This window comes from Catharus ustulatus, chromosome 7, assembly GCF_009819885.2.
Source record: "Catharus ustulatus isolate bCatUst1 chromosome 7, bCatUst1.pri.v2, whole genome shotgun sequence".
NCBI classification, from domain to species: domain Eukaryota; kingdom Metazoa; phylum Chordata; class Aves; order Passeriformes; family Turdidae; genus Catharus; species Catharus ustulatus.
The window spans coordinates 3,173,017-3,191,664 of NC_046227.1; the positions used below are offsets into that span (position 1 = coordinate 3,173,017).

At 48.5% G+C, this 18,648-nt stretch overlaps 1 protein-coding gene across 3 annotated transcripts in view; it reads right to left on the bottom strand.

Annotated features, from left to right (window-relative positions):
* Window positions 1–528: 528 nt before the first annotated feature.
* Window positions 529–18,648, bottom strand: part of VWC2L (von Willebrand factor C domain containing 2 like) — a 41,226-nt gene continuing 23,106 nt past the window's right edge. Inside the window, exons 4-5 of one of the 3 annotated variants that reach the window (XR_004418418.2) lie at window positions 16,486–17,882; window positions 1,274–1,347 (exon numbers count right to left, since the gene is read on the bottom strand). Coding sequence is in view for 2 of the 3 variants with exons in the window: in XM_033064226.2 (XP_032920117.1) it covers window positions 1,199–1,347 (149 nt within the window). In the remaining variant the exon portion in view is untranslated. Of the gene's footprint in view, window positions 1,348–16,485; window positions 17,883–18,648 lie in introns of all 3 variants that reach the window. The other 2 variants (XM_033064226.2, XM_033064227.2) reach the window with 2 other exon arrangements.

Consider the following 18,648-nt stretch of genomic DNA (forward strand, 5'->3'; position numbering starts at 1 on the left):
GGGCTGCTGGGGACCTCTGCTCCTGGCAGGCAGCACAGAAAGCAGCTGCTTAAAGAGAGAGCCCTCACAGGAGCCCAGCCCAGCCCTGCTGCACCACGGCTTGCTTTACTCCCAGCAGTGTGGCTACCCCCAGGGAGAGCCAGGGCAGCTCCCTCCCACTCTAGCAAAGGGTCTTACCTGCCAGCTGAGCCAGTTTAGTGCTGCCACAGCCATGGGACATTCCTGGAAACCTCCAGAGTGGGGTGATCCCATGTTTGAATTGTGGCCTGCTGTCACTGAAGGCAATGAAACACTGCCCCTGGCTGCAGGGAGGGCAGCCTGGGATGGGATAAGGCAGGGGAGCACATGCTCAGCCCAGGAACCAGGAACACGTGGGGCCCTCTTCCCTCTGCTCCACACTGATACCCCAGCCAGGAACCACACACAAACAAGGCAGGTGAGATGTTGCTTTCATGCAGCACCTTCTGCTTGGCTGCCCCAGCTGCAGCTGCTGGGGGCTCTGCTCCCATCAAGGTCACATTGACTGTGTAGGTGTCTTTGACTTTATTGTCCCCACTCAGTGGAGAAAGTGCAACACAGATACAGCTTTGTGTCTCGGCTGTCCGGTCTATACCTGTGCATCTACCTCAGTCCTGCTGCAGGTTACATTCCAGTTGGGTTTTTTTTAGCTCCCCCATCCCTTTGAATTTCTACCTCCCTCCTGTCCTTAGTGCCACCTGCGCTTACAGACACAATAAAAATTCTCCATCTATTGCTCCACTCATAGCTGTATTGTCCCGATGATCCCAGCTTAGGAAGAGACTTAAAAAAAAAAATCACAATAGCAAAAAACCTTCAAATAAATAAATGTGAAAACCCCCATGATCCACACTGTAGAAAGTGAGAGCAGTGAGTGGATGGGCACCTCGGCGGCATCGCTGAACCTGCAGGGCTGTTCTTCTGTGCCCCCCAGTCCGAGCACTGGTGATTCCCAGAGCAGAGCAGACACCTGGACAGCAGGCACAGAGTGGGTGAGGGGGGACAGGAGCTGCAGGGGGCACGGGGAGAGCCTTTCCTGCAGCTGCTGAGCTCTGCTCCTGTGGCACCCTCGCAGGCCTTGGCGGGAGGTTGGAGGCACGGGCAGCATCGGAGCCGTTCCTTCGTCACCATCATCATCACCACCATCACCATCACCAGGAGCTGCTGGCCAGGGCAGCTGCTACAGAGCCTGCTTGCCCTGGCACTCCCTCTTGGAGCACTGTGCTGGCTTCCACCAGTCCCCGTTGTGGCAGTGGCAGATGTTGCAGTCGTCCACCTTCACCTCGATGCCCGCGGGAATTATCGTGGTGCCCGCAAAGCAGTTGGGACCTGCGGAAACACAGGGCAGTAACAGGGTAAACACTCCGTGTTTGGACTGGGGGCAGCAGCTCTGCTCTCAGCCTGGGACAGGCAGGGACCAGCACCAGCCCCTTGTCCTGCTCTGGCCATGCCACCAAAAGTTGCAGCAATGCTCCCACCCAGCTCAGTGCCGAGCCTTGGACCCGCAGCAATCCCTTCTCTCATTTTTGGTTGCCCTCAGGCACTAAAGGGGAAATAAAAGCCTTGGAACTTTCCCGTCTGTTTGTGCACCCAGCCCCTAGAACAAATGGCACTGGCACTCAGCTTTTTCTACTCAGTACCTCTTTCTCCTTAAATTTTGGCTGCAGGGTGGACAAGACCATGAGGACAAGCATGAGGACACAGCCCAGGCTTCCCTGCTCCAGCCTGGTGAGCCTGCAGGGAGCTGCAGGGACCTGAGCCAATCCATCCCCTAGGGCCATTGGCAGCCAACACCAGGTAACCTCAAAGACCCCCACCAGCTTGGAGCTATTAACCAAAAATTATGTATTGCTTATCCCAAATAAGCTTTCTGATAAAATCTAGGTATTTTTCCTTTAATCTGCTTATTATTGCTTTGGGTCTTTTTCTTTTTTTTTTTTTTTCCTTTTTTTTTTTCTTACAAGGTATCAAAGCTGAGCAGCAAGTCAGCAAGGATCTCATTTCCCAGTCACAGAATGATTGGGTTGGAAGGGATCTTGAAGCCCTTTCCTGCTCCTCATAAAAGCCCCACAAGTATCCACTGCCCATCTGCCCCCTGCAAGCTCTCTCCTCTTCCCCTGTTACTCCTCCACTGCTCAGCACCAGGAATTAACACCAGAGCCAGCAGCACACACAAAAAATTCAAGGGAGTAACACTGGTGGCATTGGGGAAGCATAAAGGCATTTGAAAAGTGTTTTGTGGCTCGAGTGCTGCTCTGAAATGTCACCCCTTGACTGGCCACCAGTTTCAATCTATGCCTCCAGTGCATGAGGTGCATTCCAAAGGGGAGAGTGTGTAGGGACATGGAATTATGGGCAAGTTGTTCTTTAAGTCTTAGGCTTAAGGCTGGGAAAGGGACACAGGGTTCCTCACGAGGCTGGAAGCAGGCTGAGCTGCAGCCAGCCAGCTCAGAGCCAGGATCTCATGTTTTACAGAGAGCTATTTATGAGTGCCCTGAGTTCAGTAAGGTGCTCTTCAGAACTCTCTGTTGAACAGGCCATGAGTTTGGCAGGGCTGGGCTGAACCAGACAGTTCAGGGTGCCTGAGTGTTACATGTGTTTTGTGAAGGGCCCCTTCAAATGCAGCTCCACAGCAGCATTTCACATCCATCTTGGTTAGGCCACAACAGAAGGGCTGGAGGAAGATGCCTTGGATGGCTCCTGTAGAGAATTGGGGGTGACAGGGTGTCCCTGGTGCACCCCAGGGCTGCTGCTTCTCCATGGGCAGGGCCTATGATTTTCACTGTAATATAAAGAAAAAGCTTCCTCTGGAGATTAGGGTGGCAAGGGAAGGGGAAGATCTTCTTCCCTCTTGTTGCCCTGCCTGTTAAGTGCCTCATTTGAGAGGCCAGTGCTGCCTCAACAGCACAGCCATCTCCAGACACAGCTTTGTCTGGATTTCCAGGGGGCTGGGAGCAGTGGGAGGCTGGCAGTGAGGGAGCCAGCAGCTTTGCTCACTCACAGGTGAGTCAGCTTTGCTTCCCAGACAGGCTTTGGAGACCCAACAGTGGTGCAGGGATCATGGTCAGCTGAGTGATGGCTTTGGGACTGACTGATGGGGTGCTGCCAACTGGACAAAAGCTTATTTTCCCTTCATCCTGATTATCTGTCCATTCCTTGGCTGTCCCTCCTCCTCCCAGCAGTCCCAGGTCTCTTCTCCCTCCTGAGTTCCCCCAGGGGATCATATGGAAATAAAATAATCAGTAAATATCCCTTATTAATGCCCCAGGACAGGGAGGAGCAGAAAGCTGAAGAGAAGAGGAGATGGATGAGGGGGATGTGCTGAAAGCATCACCTGTGCCTCTGAGGTCCCCACTGGAGAGGGGATCTCTTATTCTGGGGACAGCAGCACAACATCCCTGCCCTGTCCAAGGACACAGGGCAACTCTGCAAATCTGTAATTGAACACTAATGATCTGTCCCTCTGTTGAGCCTGGAAGGAGCTGGCAAGCATCTCTGTGTGTACCAGGAATTCCTTGGGACACTGTGCCTGCCCCAGAGGGGCTGGGTAAGGCAGGGAGGGCTGTGTTGGATAAATCCCAGGGACTGCCAGGGCAGCCCTCACTGGAGCAGCACCGAGCATCCCTGGGCTCACCAGGGTCACACCCAAGGAAGGAGCTGCAGGCAGAGGCTGAACTGAGGGAAAATCACAGCAATTGGGTTTGTTTTCTTTCTTCTTGGCTTTTAGCAAAATGGAGGAAAACATGACCCGGGGCTCTGCTGACATCTGCCTTCCTGTGGGATGTTCTGCCTCTCTCCTGACAGACTTCAGTACTTTTAATTTGGGCCAACACTGCCACTGCTCTGGGCCTTTTCTTTCCCAGCACTCTCTCAAAATAGCCCCTCTGCATTGCCTGAGTGAAATGGTTTCTTTGACTCACCACAGTGAGCTGGACAGAGCTTTATTGCATCCTCTCTCTCCCACTGCTATCCCCATCCCTACAGAAACATGGATTTCTAATGGAAGGCAAAATTTCCACACTGCATTTGGGATCATTCAACTTAAATTCCCATTGCCTGAAATCCAGTTTTCCAGCACAATCACTATCAGCCAGCCTCCCCTCCTCTGCTTTATTTTCTTTTTCCCATTAAACTTCTCCCAGGTTCCCACTGGAAAAATGGATCCTGTTTGTCCAAACTGGGATGCAGTGAACATGGCACCTGTGGTGAAGGCACAAGAAAGAGGCACTCAGAGATGGACTCTGCACTGCTGGAATTCAGGTGAAAGCATGCTCCAGCCAAGTGGCATTTTCTGTGTCATGGCACAAGTCACCAGGGAGTTTTCCAGAAACTGGGATTGATAGAGCTGACAGCTACTGGTGGAGAGAGCCTCCAGCACCTGGGGATCTGCATGGCTGCAGCCCCTAAAGCCACAGCCAGAGCCCACAGCAAGAAATCAAACCCTATTTTTGTTTTGTTTTGTTTTTTGCTCAGCAGCAGAACTCAACAGACTCTTTTAAATTCTCTGATATTCTTTTTCCCTCCCAACATTTCAAAAGCTCCAACCCAGAGCTGTTGAGGACTGACCTGAGCTTTTCCCACCATGGCTGCTTGGAGGGACTGGATGAGACCACAGCCTGCCAAAACAGTGCCAAAACAAACCCCCAAAGAACGACACACAACAGCAGAGTGGAGTTTTTAATTATTATTCAAAGGAAGAGGCTGCTCAGAAATATTTGATGACATGTCAAGCACATCAGGTTACTTATGATAATAGCAGCAGGAACAAGAAGCTGCTTTGGGCAAGGACTGTCATCCTGCTCTTGGTAAAAGCATCTTAAACCACGACTGTGAGGATAACAGGACACTAATCACCCTTTTTCCTTGCTCAGGGAGACTGATGGGAAAAGTTTGCTGCTCCCATAGACAGTGTAATAGTGAGATTTGCTTTGCTTAACATAGTTAATACTCATAAAAGCCTGCAGCACTCCAGGCTGTTTGCTAGAACAGCTGTGAAGATTTTTATGGAGATGTATTAGGGACATTTGGATGCTGGTTTGATGGGAGAGATGTAAAAAAATCATATTTGGTTTGTTGTTTGGGGAGAATGATGGAAAATTCTGCAACCATCTGCTGAAGATCAGGTACTTGAGTGACGACCCTGCTCCATTGCATCATGCTCCAGAAGGAATTTGGGGGCCAAGCTCTCTCCAACACCATGAGCTGATGCCCTGGAGCACTCAGTGCTGAGCAGCAGCGTCCCCCAGCTCCCTGTGCCTCCTCAGATGGGTTTTACTGAACTCAGCAGCTCTGCCCGTGGCTTTCAGCAGCTCTGAATTTAGCCTGGTGTGTGCAGAGAAGCAATAAAAGGAAATCAAATGTTAATCAAACAGCAAGCACAGATCACTTCAGGCCAACTGTGATATTCAGATGTGCCCTGAATGGCATCTTGCCCCAGACAAAGCTCATCATCTCCACCAGAACTTCTCGTTGTGCAACCTCTGATTCCAGCAAGAGTGGTACTTTCCCCTCAGTAAAATATGTCTCCTGCCACTTCTTTGAGAGCCTCCCCATCCCTTTAGGAAATATTAAAGCTGACTCCAGGAGAATTTAGCTTATTCAGTCGATGGATTCCATCAAGGAGAGAGGTGCTGATGGCTAGGCTTATCTGCCTAATTAAGACAGCTGCTGAATAGCAGCTCAATTCAGCAGCCATCCCTCAGGCTCCCAAGTGGTGTGCCCCACAATTGAAGTTGCAAGGGATAAGTGGCAAACTGTGGTGTTTCCTGACAGTATTTAGGAATGGATACATCCTGAAACATCCCCCTGGACGCTGGCTCAGCTGAATGAGGTTCGATGATTTTGCTGCTGGCAGTGTGTTCTGGCCTGGGGAAGGTGTTTCTACTGAGCATGGCCAAGTGGGAAGGCAGATTTTCCTTTGCATGTCTCCACAGAACAGGCCTCTCCCAGGCTTCACCGAGACCATCCCACATCATAAGCCATGCAGTCTCCAGCACTGGTGCTCGAAGCAGTGACCAAATGAGGATGGCACTTGGAATCCACACAAGGATGCTCATGGATCCCCAAGAGAAAAAGAGGAAAACCACAGCAGAACCCCTAGGCTCTGTCACAAAGGCAAGACACTGCCTGTGCCTGCATCTTGGGACTTTTTGCATGTCTGGGCTGCACTCTGTGCTCAGAAGGGAAGGAAAAGCAGTATCTTGTTTTTAATGATGACCTCTGTTTCTGGAGTTAACACTGCTCCTCTCTGCTGATCCTGCAGGATCTTTTCAAATGTTCATTTAGCTCTGCCAATGCTATTTATGTGATCACTTCAGATTGCAAGGAAAGAGCTCAATTTGTGGCTTTAATTAAGGAGGAGAAGAAGTCTTGTTTTCCCTGCCTGGTATGGAGAGTGCCAGCCCCCCTCCCTCTGGGGGGAGGAGGAGGCAGCGGGCGAAGCCGGAGGTGAGACATCAGGAAATCAGCCGGTGACGCTGAGCTTTGCCTTGCTGAAAATTAAATTTGGCAATGCTCTGCAGGGGCAGCTGAAAACCTCACCCAAAGAAAACAACCCTGGAGCTTTCTTGTGTTAGAAGGAGGCCAGAGCTGGAGATCCTGGCTCAGAGCTGAAGCCTGAGGGTGCATTGGGAATGGGGCTGCCATGATCCCAGGCTGTGGGGCAGTGAGTTCACAGCCCAGTAATGCCCAGATCTGCTCCCAGGGGAAAAGAACCTCCAAAGTGCATCATCACCCAACCTGCAGGGTGACTCCTGCAGGGCTGGAAATGAGACTGCTTCAGGTCAGTGTCCCCATCCCAGCCACCATCCAGTCTGGAAGCTGCTTCTCAGCCTGCTCACGCTCTCAGGCAGCAGTGAGCTCTCCTGTGATGCACAGACTGCATCAATGCATCATCTGCCCCCTCAACAAAATCTGTATGCTGCTGCATTTTCAGGAGGCACTAAGAACTGAATCAACCCATGCCAGCCTGAGTGGCACAAAATAAACCTCCCTGTGGGCCAGTGGTGTCTCCAGCACCCTTCCAACCCCCTGGCATTCAAAAGTTGTTCAGGAATTGCTCTCTTCCCCTTTTTTGGATTGCTGTTGGTATTTTAAAATATCAAAAGAAAGTCTTGGCCTCAGTCAGTTTAACTCCATCCCCCCTTGTCCTGCCACTCTGTGGCTCCCAGCTGTGGTAACAAATGTCTCCTCCTTGAGGTGACCCCAATATGAAAGGTTCACTCTTCCTCTGCTACCCAGGGGGAGATGGCACCTCCAATAAATGCCCTCAGTTTCACTCTGTTCTGTAAAATGTTGCAAAATCAGAGCCTTTTCTCTTTTCATTTGTGGATAAACCCTGCTGGCTCTGGCTAACAGCTCCTGGAGTCATCTGGTGGTACCTTCTAGACATCCATGAGCTTTCAATTGTGTGCACCACTGCCCTGAAGAATTACTCTCCTCTGAAGCTTATCTGCAGCTCTTTTCCATCCTTCCTGCATTTTTCACTGCTCACAAGACAATGTTAACAGCCCTTCTCAAGTACTGCCTATTTACAGGAGAGATTTTTTTCCAGCCATAATTCACATTACTGGGCGCCTGAAGATGCCTAAAAGTTATTTAATCTCGGCATTAAAATGTATATATATCTGCAGGATCCTTGTCCAAATTAAATCCAAGCTGCTCACTCCAAGCCAGCTCTCCATCATTAGAAGGAATGCATTAAAAAGGTGAGGAGGAGGTGAAAAGTTCAATTCAGGACAATGGGAGTTGTTCCACTGACTTTTGCCAGCTATGCAGCCACACAATAAAGAAAATATAACACGGAAGCAGCTCCCAGCCAGCCCAGTGGGACAGGGTTCTCCTGGTGGCCCCACATCCCCTCCTCACATCAGCCAGGCTTTGCTCAGACAATCCCAGGTATTTGCTCCTTGCAGTATAATGAATGCAGGGCCCCACTTGAGTTCCCTAAATTGTGAGCTGGCACCCAGTGACAGAGACTGATTTAGGCCTCGCTGCTTTGCACTGTAGTTAGAAAAATACTGATGGCTCGTTATCCGTCTTAATCAGCAGCAGCAAACAAATGAGGGACAGGGAGACATCCAGAAGGGAATACACAGCATTACTCCTCCTTATTGATAGCACAGTTACTTAATTTGATGTGGAGACAGAACTTCAGGCATCACTAAATAGTGGAGCAGGGACGTTTTGGTGCAGGGAAGATCTATGGGTGCAATTTAAAAGCCATCTGTTTGGGAGCCAACACTGATCCCAGCTCCATGGACAGCCTGGACACCATCCCTCACCAGGACAAATGGACACAGTGTCCCTTCCACAGCTAAAATGTACCAGCTGAAAATGGGGAGCCCCACTCCACTCTTCAGCTGCTGTGCTTGTAGGGTGAGCTGGACAACAGGGGACCAAGCCCAAATGGAATCCCAGAATGGTCTGGGTTGGAAAAGACCTTAAAGCTCATCCAGTTCCACCCCTGCCATGGGCAGGGACACCTTCTGCTGGACCAGGCTGCTCCAGGCCCTGCCCAACCTGACCTTGAACACATCCAGGGACAGCTTCCAATGTCTGATGGCTTTGGGATGGTTGTGTCCAAGCCACCCTTCCCATGCTGGGGCAGCAGAGCTCTGGATCAGATCTTTGGCACAGCTCCCTAGGGGAAGGCAGCGTGGAGATGGGAGCAAAGCTCATGATCTGGGCACACCAAAGAAAAGAATGCAAGCAGTGCATTTCCCACTGCTTTAGGTGATGGGATCTGCCTCTCCATATGGACATTTCCCCCAGTCCTGTGCACCCAGCCCCTCTGTTTCTGATCCCAAGCGCACCAAAGTCAAAGCTGGGAGCATGTCCAAACGCACTCTGAGCTCCCTGCAAAACCTCCAGCCCCAGTCTGCCCATTTGACTGGGTTTCTAACCCAGCTGTGGGTTAGGGACTGCTGGCCAGCAGGTTTAGGCATTGCTGCAGTGCAAATTAACAGGTATCAAATTCCTAACCTTTTGTTCCCTCTGCTGACTCATACACCTGAATGGGGGCAGTCCTGAAGTGATAGCAAGGAGGTTTCACCTGGCTGGAGGAGCCAGCAAAGGGATCAGCTCCCAGACAGCAGGAGAGCAACTCCCAGTGCTTCAGACTTGTCTGTAATCCAGGGCTTTCCCCCCTCCTTTTAGTGTAAAATGCAGGCTGGCATTTTCAAAGTCTCCTATAGCATTTACATACCAAATTCTTCTTCATTTTAAAAGGATCTGTGTGCAAATACCTCGATCAGCATTGAAAAAGTTTCGTGTATGGTAAAAAAACCTGCAAAGGCAAAGGGCCCAGGATTGCATAGGCAGGAGCTGTGCATCCAAAGCAGGTTCAGTGATCCAGGTTTTACTGTGCACACTCTGGGCTGGAGAAGGAAAACTGTAACACCTCAAAGCCAGCAGTAACCATCTATTAAGGGAGAAATGTGTGTTTCTGCATTTACCTGAGCAAACAAACAGGATTAGCTCTTAAAAGTCTTTTTGCAGGCAAAATAAAGCTTTGGGAGAATACCATAGATTTTTTATTTTTTTAAATACAGGTAGATGGTAATTGTGGGCAATGAAAGCTACTCTGAGGTAATTTTAACCTTTCAGGTAAGTAACAGGCTTTCAAAAAGTTGTCTAAATAGATACTTCTCAAAATGAATTCCAACAGAACTGAAGACACATCCATTTTTTTTCATGGTTCAACATAGTGTGAGGTGAGGTGGGTTTTTTTGAGTTGTTATCAAATAGATTAAAGGAATCAATTAATAGAACTACCATTAAACTACTGCATCAGCTAACAATGTTACCAGAAAAATCAACAGCTAAAGGGAGAAAAAGTTGGACCTTCCAAAGATTAGATATTTAAGTGAAGAAAAAAAATTAAAAAACCCTGGCTCAGGTGGCAGGAGCAGCCACAGAACAATTTGTGCCATGGGACAGGCTTGGTCCCAGTGACTGTGCCCTTGCAGCCACTATTTCCCAAGAAACAAATTGGGATTTGCAGAGATGCAAACTCATGCAGGGACTTGGCTGGATGTTCACCCTGCAGTGGTCTGGGCAGCTCCCGGGGACACTGGGACACTGTCAGGGAGCCACAGCTCTTGGTCCATGCAGGTGAGGGAGGACACCCTGATCTAGGGAAACGAGGGCCCAGGTAGCCCTGGGTGCTGTGGTCCCTGCCCAGGGATCTCCACCCAAAGGCAAAGGTTAACAACAAAAGAATAACAAGAAGGACTTCTCCCTTGGTCTTGTGAGCTTTTAGCCAACTTATTCACCTCTTGGTTGCGCTTCGTGTGAAAATATAATGATTTTTATGGCCCACTTTACCATTTTTATGTCTTTTTTTCTTGAGAAAAAAAATCCCACATTTGGTGTAAGAATTAAAACAGTATTTCATGCTTAACTGCAATCACAGATGATGTATGGAAGAGAGCTGGCTTCATGTCAACTCAATATAAAGCCAGAATTGAATCTAACTTGGTCACTACAGCTGTGAGATGTTTTATGGGGTGAGGGGATTTTTTCAGATTGGTCATAAATGAAATGGAAACTGTGACTGGGCTCATTTTGTATCAAACAGGAGCAAAAAAATGCAGGGAAGAGCCAGGTTTGCTAGCCATTTGTCTGAACTGTTCCTTGAGGGGTGGAACGTGCTGCAGACCCGACCCAGCAGCGGGCAGAGCTGCAGTGGCACAGAGCACAGAGCACAGAGCCAGGGTTTCCTGAGCTCTGGGGATCACCTCCAGCTCCTGCCTGGGAAACAGCATCACTGCAGCCCACATCCCTGTGGGATGGGGCCAACTGCTGGGAAAATGCCCTCAGGCCTTTCTGCCTGAACATCATGGCATGAATGTGATGCTTTGAGGGCACCAGCAGGTCCCACTTGTGTTTCCCACCTGGACACAGATCCTGCTGATGTCGGTTTTGAATGTGGGGTTGTGTTAGAAATGGCATTTCAAAGCCAAGATAGAAGTTTCCATGTGAGGGAGGAGCTGCTGTGGGAACCATTTCTTCCTGCTCTTGGCTTGTGTTTGAGTTGCTGGGTTTTCTGCTGCTGACTTTGAGCAGAACCCGTCTCCTGCTGCTTTACCACTGCTCCCATCTCCCTGGCCTCCACAGCCTCCATGACTATTCCCAGCCTCCTGGCCTCTGTGGTGATGGACACAGAAATGATGGCCATAGGCAGGTAAGACCCACATGAAAGGAGAATTTAAAGTTGAAAGTTAAAATCAGTCAGCAAAGGTTCCCCTTCCAGTCAAAGGATGGATCTTGTGAGGGTGTTTAACAGTATCAGCCTCTGGATCTGCCTGTTTCCATCTCTATAAATTTAGGATGGGCTGCAGTGGCAAAGCTCCCATTTCTATGCAAATCCATACAAATGATTGATTACCTGTAGAAATGGAATAACCACAAAGGCAGAAACTGTATTTCTTAGTTTATGTGGGGAATTTAATTACCTGCCTGTGGCACAGAAAAGGGAAATCAGGAAAACATCTTCCCTGACCCCACCCCAACCATTAAGTCTCGTGTTAGAGAGATAGGACATGGCACCGCTGTGCCAAAATCTGCATCTCCTGAGGAAACAGGAGGAGGAGGGAATGGAAAGGGCAGGGCAGGATGGGTGGATGGATCATGAGGACACACATGGGGAGACCAGAGCACTGCGAGGACGGGCACACCTCGGTCTGATGGACAAAGAGCCAAGCAGAGGTTGGTGCCTCTGGAATAACCAGGCCCCTAAACCCTTCTGCTGGGACCTGTCCTGATTTCTCCAGCAGCTGCAGAAACAGCTATAGTCCGTGTTTTGTCCCAGGTTTTGCTCTTCCCATGCTCTTCCAGTACCTGAATTGAACAGTATCCATGGCATTTCCAGGATGCTTTCAGATGGTGCCGTGCAGAGTCCGGCTGGTGACGGAAATAAGGTGAATGAAAAAAGGGAGATCCTCTCCTTTGATCATAAGTCTGGGTGTCACCTCAAAGGCATAACCACAGTGCATGTGGGCCTTCACACTCTGGCAGGTGTGATATGTGCTGATGTGCTGGGACAGGACAGCAATTCTGTGAGGTAACAGCTGGGAAAATTATGGTGCACATCTGTGGTTCTGCATCCTCCTGCCCAAACCGCCCAAATGCTTCGTTACCCTTCTCTGCAGTCTGCTTTTATTACTTAATTCCTGGATGAAATTCTTGCTCAGCCCCTGGTCTCAGTGGCACCACAGGATCTGAAGAGCTCACAGCCCATTATCCTCCCACATTCCCTTGGGACAGGGAAGTGCACTGGGTAAGTGAGGCACAGAGGCAGTGGGGACTCCTGCAGGTTATTCAAACTAAACCCAGCAGAAAACTGTATTTAACTTGCAGCAACAGGAAGGTTTGAGGCTGCAAACTGCTGTGATGGGAATTGGTTCACACCTTATTGGCAGAGGGAAGGAACTGTGGGACAGGGCTGCAAAGTGATGGACAACAACTTCCAAAAATCCCCAATTTCTGAGGGTTCCCACACTCTCCAGCTAGTACTCCCTGCCTTGTTTTTCCTGTGCTCATTTTGTGCTTTAGGTATTTTTTTAAAGCCAGAAGGGGGATTTAGACATTACAACAGCTACTGACCTGATATGAGTTAATGATTTTATAAAACCCCTAAAAAATGCTTTACTTTAAAAGATTGATGTTTCCTATTGTATTTTTTCAATGCCAATTAATTACTTAATTCATTAGCAATGTAACACAGGAATAGTCTTTGAAAATCTGCTGCTTTGTGTAGATGCCTTTAATTATGGATAATTAAATACTGTGGAAGGACCTGATTATACCTCTGAGCATTTTCTAATCTGGAAAATGAAACACACTCCTGTACTCCTGAACACATAAAACAAAAGCTGAGCTCAACAGCCACAGGAGGTAAAAAAAGATGGGGAAAACAAACACCCCAAAAGCCAGAACCACTCCAACCCCTGCAGCTAAAAGAGGGTGGGAATTTGGGGAGGCTGGAGGTCTTTGTCCATGCCATGACACAGGGTTGGACCCACTCTGACTCTTACTTTGCATCCTTCCTCCCTGAACCATGAAGTGATTGCCAAACTTGGAATAAACTCTCTTTATTTATTTCTCAGATGGAAAATTTTTGGAGAAAAATTAGGACAGGTCTTGTGAAACATTAGGGGCAGGATGACAAAGGGGCACAAATCTGGAAAACCTCCTTCAGGAGAACAAAATGCACACATTTTCTTGATGCACTTTGAGCCTCACCTTCACATCTGACAAACCATATTCCAGCAAGGAAAAGCTTTCACACACCAGCTTTGGAATGCTGGTGCATCCATGGGTGGAAGAGCCCAGCCCATTTGGCACAGGTTGTCTAGGGCAGTCTGAAGGTGCCTGTCAAGCACTGCCACTGCCACTGCTCCTAATTAGCTGATCTCTCCTCTCCCTCTCCCTCTCCCTCTCCCTCTCCCTCTCCCTCTCCCTCTCCCTCTCCCTCTCCCTCTCCCTCTCCCTCTCCCTCTCCCTCTCTCTTCTGTCACTACTTTAACCCTTGGTTAGAAGAGGAGCTTGGACACATGAAAACAAGAGGCAGCACCTCCCTAAGAGGGAGAAAACAAGCCCAGGAGAATGGGCAGTGCAAACTGCAAAAACACTGCACACAACAGAGGAGCAAGGAAAGTCCTGGGTGTTTTTTGCTGGGGGGCTTGCAATCCTTCTGTGGAGGCCACTCCTCATTCAGCAGCTCTCCTCTAGCCTTTAGGTAGACATGAGTTAGGCTAAATCTGGAAAGAAAAGTAGGCACCTTTATTTTAGGGGTTGATCCAACTAGGAAACTCATAACCATTTGGGCAGGGGTGTCCCTCAAGTCTGGGTGAAACTGTCCAAGGAGGGGCTTATACAGGAACTGGCCCTGACTGTTTGCATGTGAACCCTTCACTGTGGAGCTGTTAGGATGAATGAGAGACGGGACACATCCTCAGCTGCACACAAACCATGGATGTTTCCCTTGGAGCAAGGCAGCCAGCCTCAGGAACTGGATCACAGTATATTTACTCTCTAGGGGGGCATGATGTAGCCAAGAAAAGAAGTGGTTTCTGTACAAAACACAGCAAATACATCTAATCATTACTATGGTGGGCAGGGTTTTTACCACAGTTTCCCATTTAATTTCCAATTTAATAATTACAGTTTGTTGTTGCCTGTAATAATACTCTTTTGTTTGGCACAGCTTGAAAAGTCACCAGAAATTCCCTGTTGCTGTTTCCTTGTAGCACAGGTGGGTGTTAGTGGGGATCAGTCAGTGCTTGGGTGTTGTAACTGTTTTTGTATCAGGTGAGGGTTCCAGTGCTTCCCTGGGCAGTCTGTGCCAGGGCCTCAGCACCCTCACAGGGAAGGATTTCTTCTGAATGTCTAAACCTACTCTCTGTCAGTGTGAAGCCATTCCCCCTTGTCGTGCCACTCCAGCCCTTTGTAAATAGTCCCTTTCCATTTTTCCTGTCAGCTTCTGTCAATTCTGGACTTGGTTACTTAGCCAGGTGAGAGGGAGAGCCAAGCAGGAAGAACATTTCCCATCACAGTCAGAGCTATTTCTCCTATTCTGCTCCCACTCACCTGGGGACGGAAAGTCAAAGGTGTACTTTCTCCTTTCAGTAAAAATCAGATCAGGCTGTCTGAAATAATGAATAGGGCAAAAAGCCCCTTCTTTTCTGTCTTCCCCATTGAAATGTCCAAAGTATAAAGATCTACATCTAAAAACCATGTCACCCCCCTTTATCCTCCCAGATTTGAGGGAGTTTGTTCTGAAAGCACAAAATGGGGCATCTCATCACTTACAGCTTTTTCCCAAACCTTTTTAAAGTACAAACAGTGAGTTTGCTGTAATTGGCCCTTTTCCCAGGGAGGTTTCAGTGAGTCAGCATCTTCTGACCAACATATTCCCATCTTCCTCAAATACTTTCAGGCAGCTGCTGTACAAAAAGTCGGAACTTTGACAGCCTGGGGAGAACTTTGTGTGCTCATCTTGACGCAGACCCACTGCTCTCAACAGATCCTGGGCAGGACATCAGCAGTTCTCTTTGGAACATCAGCTCCTGCTCCATTTGTTCTAACAAACTGCTTCCCTACCTGGCACAAAACATTTGTAACCAGGACAGACTGTGGCTTAGGTGATGTGAAATGAATTACACCAGTTTGCATCAACTGTGGTACTGGTCCATAATGATTCCTTTTCCTTTGAACTCCTCAGTGAATTCCTTGAGGGGATCATGATTTCAGAAGTGGGAACAAGTGGAATACGGACATCCTGGAGTTCACCTCCCATTCCAAAGTGCTGATAGGGTCCCATGGGTGACTCCTCTTTCCTTGAGCTGCATCAATGGCCAGAACTGCAAAGAACCCCACCAGCCACAGCAAAGAATGCAAGATCCTCTCCTCGTTCCCACCAGGCTTTTATTTCCTCATGACCAGGCCTAAGCTCTCCAGTCTTGGGCAGTAATTCAGATCAACACCGCAGAAGTTTTTGAAACACAAACAAGGAGAGCAAGAAAGGAACCCCTGCACCAGCCAAGCTCTTTTGGGGATCTCTCATCCAGGGGATGGAGATGTAGGAAAGGTGGAGGGAAGGAAAGGAAGCAGGAGGAGAAAACTTGTAAGCGTCTTTCTTAGTTCTAAGTGTTCTCAGACTTGCTTAGCTCTAATCTTTAATTCATATTTTCATTACAATCTCTTTGCTCTGTAAAGTCTGCATTTCATGTAAAAGGAGCAGCTCAAACATAAATTATTTGACATAAGTCAACCCCTTCTTACAGTCCTCTACTCTACATATGTGTAGGCTCCAATAAAGAAGCATTAAACATTCATCAAATTAGAAATGCATGAAGACAGTGTCTGCCACTCTTCTCATACAGATATGCTTCACAATCCCAACCTCCTAGAGCAGCCAAAGCAAACCCTCTCTAATCCTTTCAGAAACCCTGACCATGCAAAACACCCCAGCCTGGTGCAATGTGTCTGTGAGCCAGGCAGAGGTAGCACAGGTCAGATCCCCAGCTGGAGTAAATCAGAGTGAAACAGTGCTGTGTTTTACACCAAGTGACACCAACACAGGATTTGGCTTTAAGCTTCTCTTGCAGCAGAATGGTTTACAGCAATGTCATTGGATCATAAAGTCACTTTTCATATTTTAACGTCACACCAAGAATCAGGTGGGGAGCAGCAAAACAATGCTTTAATTTCAGTACTGCCCAGGCTCCTTGTGTTCTGCAGAGGAACCTGGCTTCCCAAGCAGAATCTAGGAACCCTTCCCCTCCAAAAAACCCCTAACCCACCCCTTCTCTACAAGACACTATCATGAAGATAGTGAGTCTTGAACTACCACTCTCACAGGCCAGGGCACACAAACTTCAGCAACACTTCCCCAAGGAGGAGCAATCATTATGAGCACAAGCTTCTTCATAAATATTTCTGAGTTTGAAGAGTGATGCAGACCAGGTAACATGTTTCCCACATCTCTGAGAGCTGAAAGAGAGCTCTGGAGCTAGTCCCATCCCACAAATGGCTTCTCCTGATCCTCCCTGACCCTTCTCTTCAGGGTGCCTGTCACATCCATCTGAACTCTGCTGTGGTGGAAGCAGGGAGGCATGGTTAGGACCTGGGGTACAAATCCAGTGTAACGCTTTCAGCTCCTCAGGCCCTCAGCAGTCAGGCAGAGCCTTTTCTTGCAGTGTTTAATTAGTGAATTATCCCTTTCTTGCTTGCTGGGCAGAGGCAGAGAACACAGAGGCTCAGGGAGCAGCAGGTGACCCATGCAGGTGAACACACCTTGTTCAGGGGCTGCTGTCCTGCTGGCTCCAGGCTGCAGCTCCCTGGGAATGGAGCTTTTCCAGCAGCATCCCTGTCACTGCACAGCCCAGCACCCAGCTTTGTGTGAGCACTGAGCTGTGGGATGGACTTAATCACATGAAGTGCTGCTCAGTTCAGGGATATTTTGTTCTCTAAAGGCTTTTCCTCTCCCTCGTTGCTCCCAGTCTCACTTTCTCTCAAACTTCACAATGTGGCAGATTCAACTCAGCCCTCCCTGAAGCTGTCCAACACCAGGATGGCCAATTTTGGAAGTTTTTAACTTTTCCAAAGCTTTTCACTGTTATAGAGTCATCTTCCAACAGCTGTGACCATGAGCAGATGAATCTTGAATCAGCAGGGCATTTAAGTATCTGTATAATCCAAGTGCTGGAGATTTCCAAAGCAATGGAGGACGCAGCTCTTGACAGATGCTCTTGTGTGCAATTCTCACCAGCAAGTTCAGCACCTACATGCCTTTAACCCCTTGGCCTGAAGTGATGGGATGGATGAGCTCCACTGAAAATCAGTTTCAGGGAAATGACTTCTCAAGGAACAGTAAAGCAAGCACTGGGGCATTTTGTCAGGTTCGTGTCTGCCAAATACACCTCCTCATTTTCAGTCTTGATCTTCTACCAGCTTTCAAATGAATCCTTTCTTTCCTCTGTTGGTTTAATTGAGCTAAAAGAGCAGCACAGCTCCCACTGCTGCTGGTCATCACAAAGAACATTATCCAGTCCTTCCCGTGGCCCTCAGGCTGACACCTGAAGGGGGTGGTGGCTCTGGGGGTGACCAAGTGCCCCAAAAGTTGGCTGCCATCAGCAATTCACAACCATGCAGGGTGATGTGGCTACGCTATGCTACTGCCTTCAGCTGCCAGGAGCTGGGGAGAGGATGGTGGAGTCCAGCAAATCCGGCATGGGGAGCACTTCTTCTCCTGGGCTGGGCACACTGCCTTGCATCTGCACAACCAACCAGCACATTGCATAGACTGTGACTGAAGGGGGGTTAAGTGCAATCTTAAAATCTGGCCATTTCAGGAATTTCTGAAATAAATTAGAAGAGGAATTTTATTTAGTTGGTTTTGTTGTTTTGTTTTTTGGATTTTTTTTTTCTTTAAAGGGATCTCCCCATGGCTCCAAATCACTGTTTTCCACAAAGTAAAAGAACATGAAGTCTTCTCTCATCCTCTTGCCACATTTTCTGTGTTGCCTTTATCCTCCAACAAGTGGCAGACAAAACATCCTGTCCCCAAATCCTTCCCTTTTTTAACTCAATCTTTTAGCAATTTTTTTCCATGCTTCCTTGATTTTTTTGTCACCGATCGAGTTGGAAGCAGAAGCTTTCCAAAACAATGACCTGGAGCTTCAGCGATCTGCATCTTGCAGATAAATAACAAACCACATTTATGCAATAAAGCATCAGCACTGGATTATTCCATATTAAAACCTTGGCACTTCTCAAGACAGCAATAATTTGGAACAGCAGAGACCATGTGGGGAGGGGTTTTTGTCAGTACTGGCTACCAACATGCACTGTTAATCCATCACCTTCACCTGAAAGAATTTCCTTTGAGATGGAGCCTTTTGTCCTGCAAAATCCCAAAGGGTTTTGCAGAGAGGACAGCTCCCATTGCCCTGTCAGGGCAATACCTGGGCAGGGCTTTGGCTGTCCCTGGCTGGGAAGGAAGAGCCCTGCTCCCTGACTGCATGGCCAGTGCCTCCTTCTGCAGCATCCAGACATTCCTGCCCTGCTTGCTTTGGGAATGGAAATGAAGTTCATGAACCGTCTCTGAACTGGCTGGGCAGGACA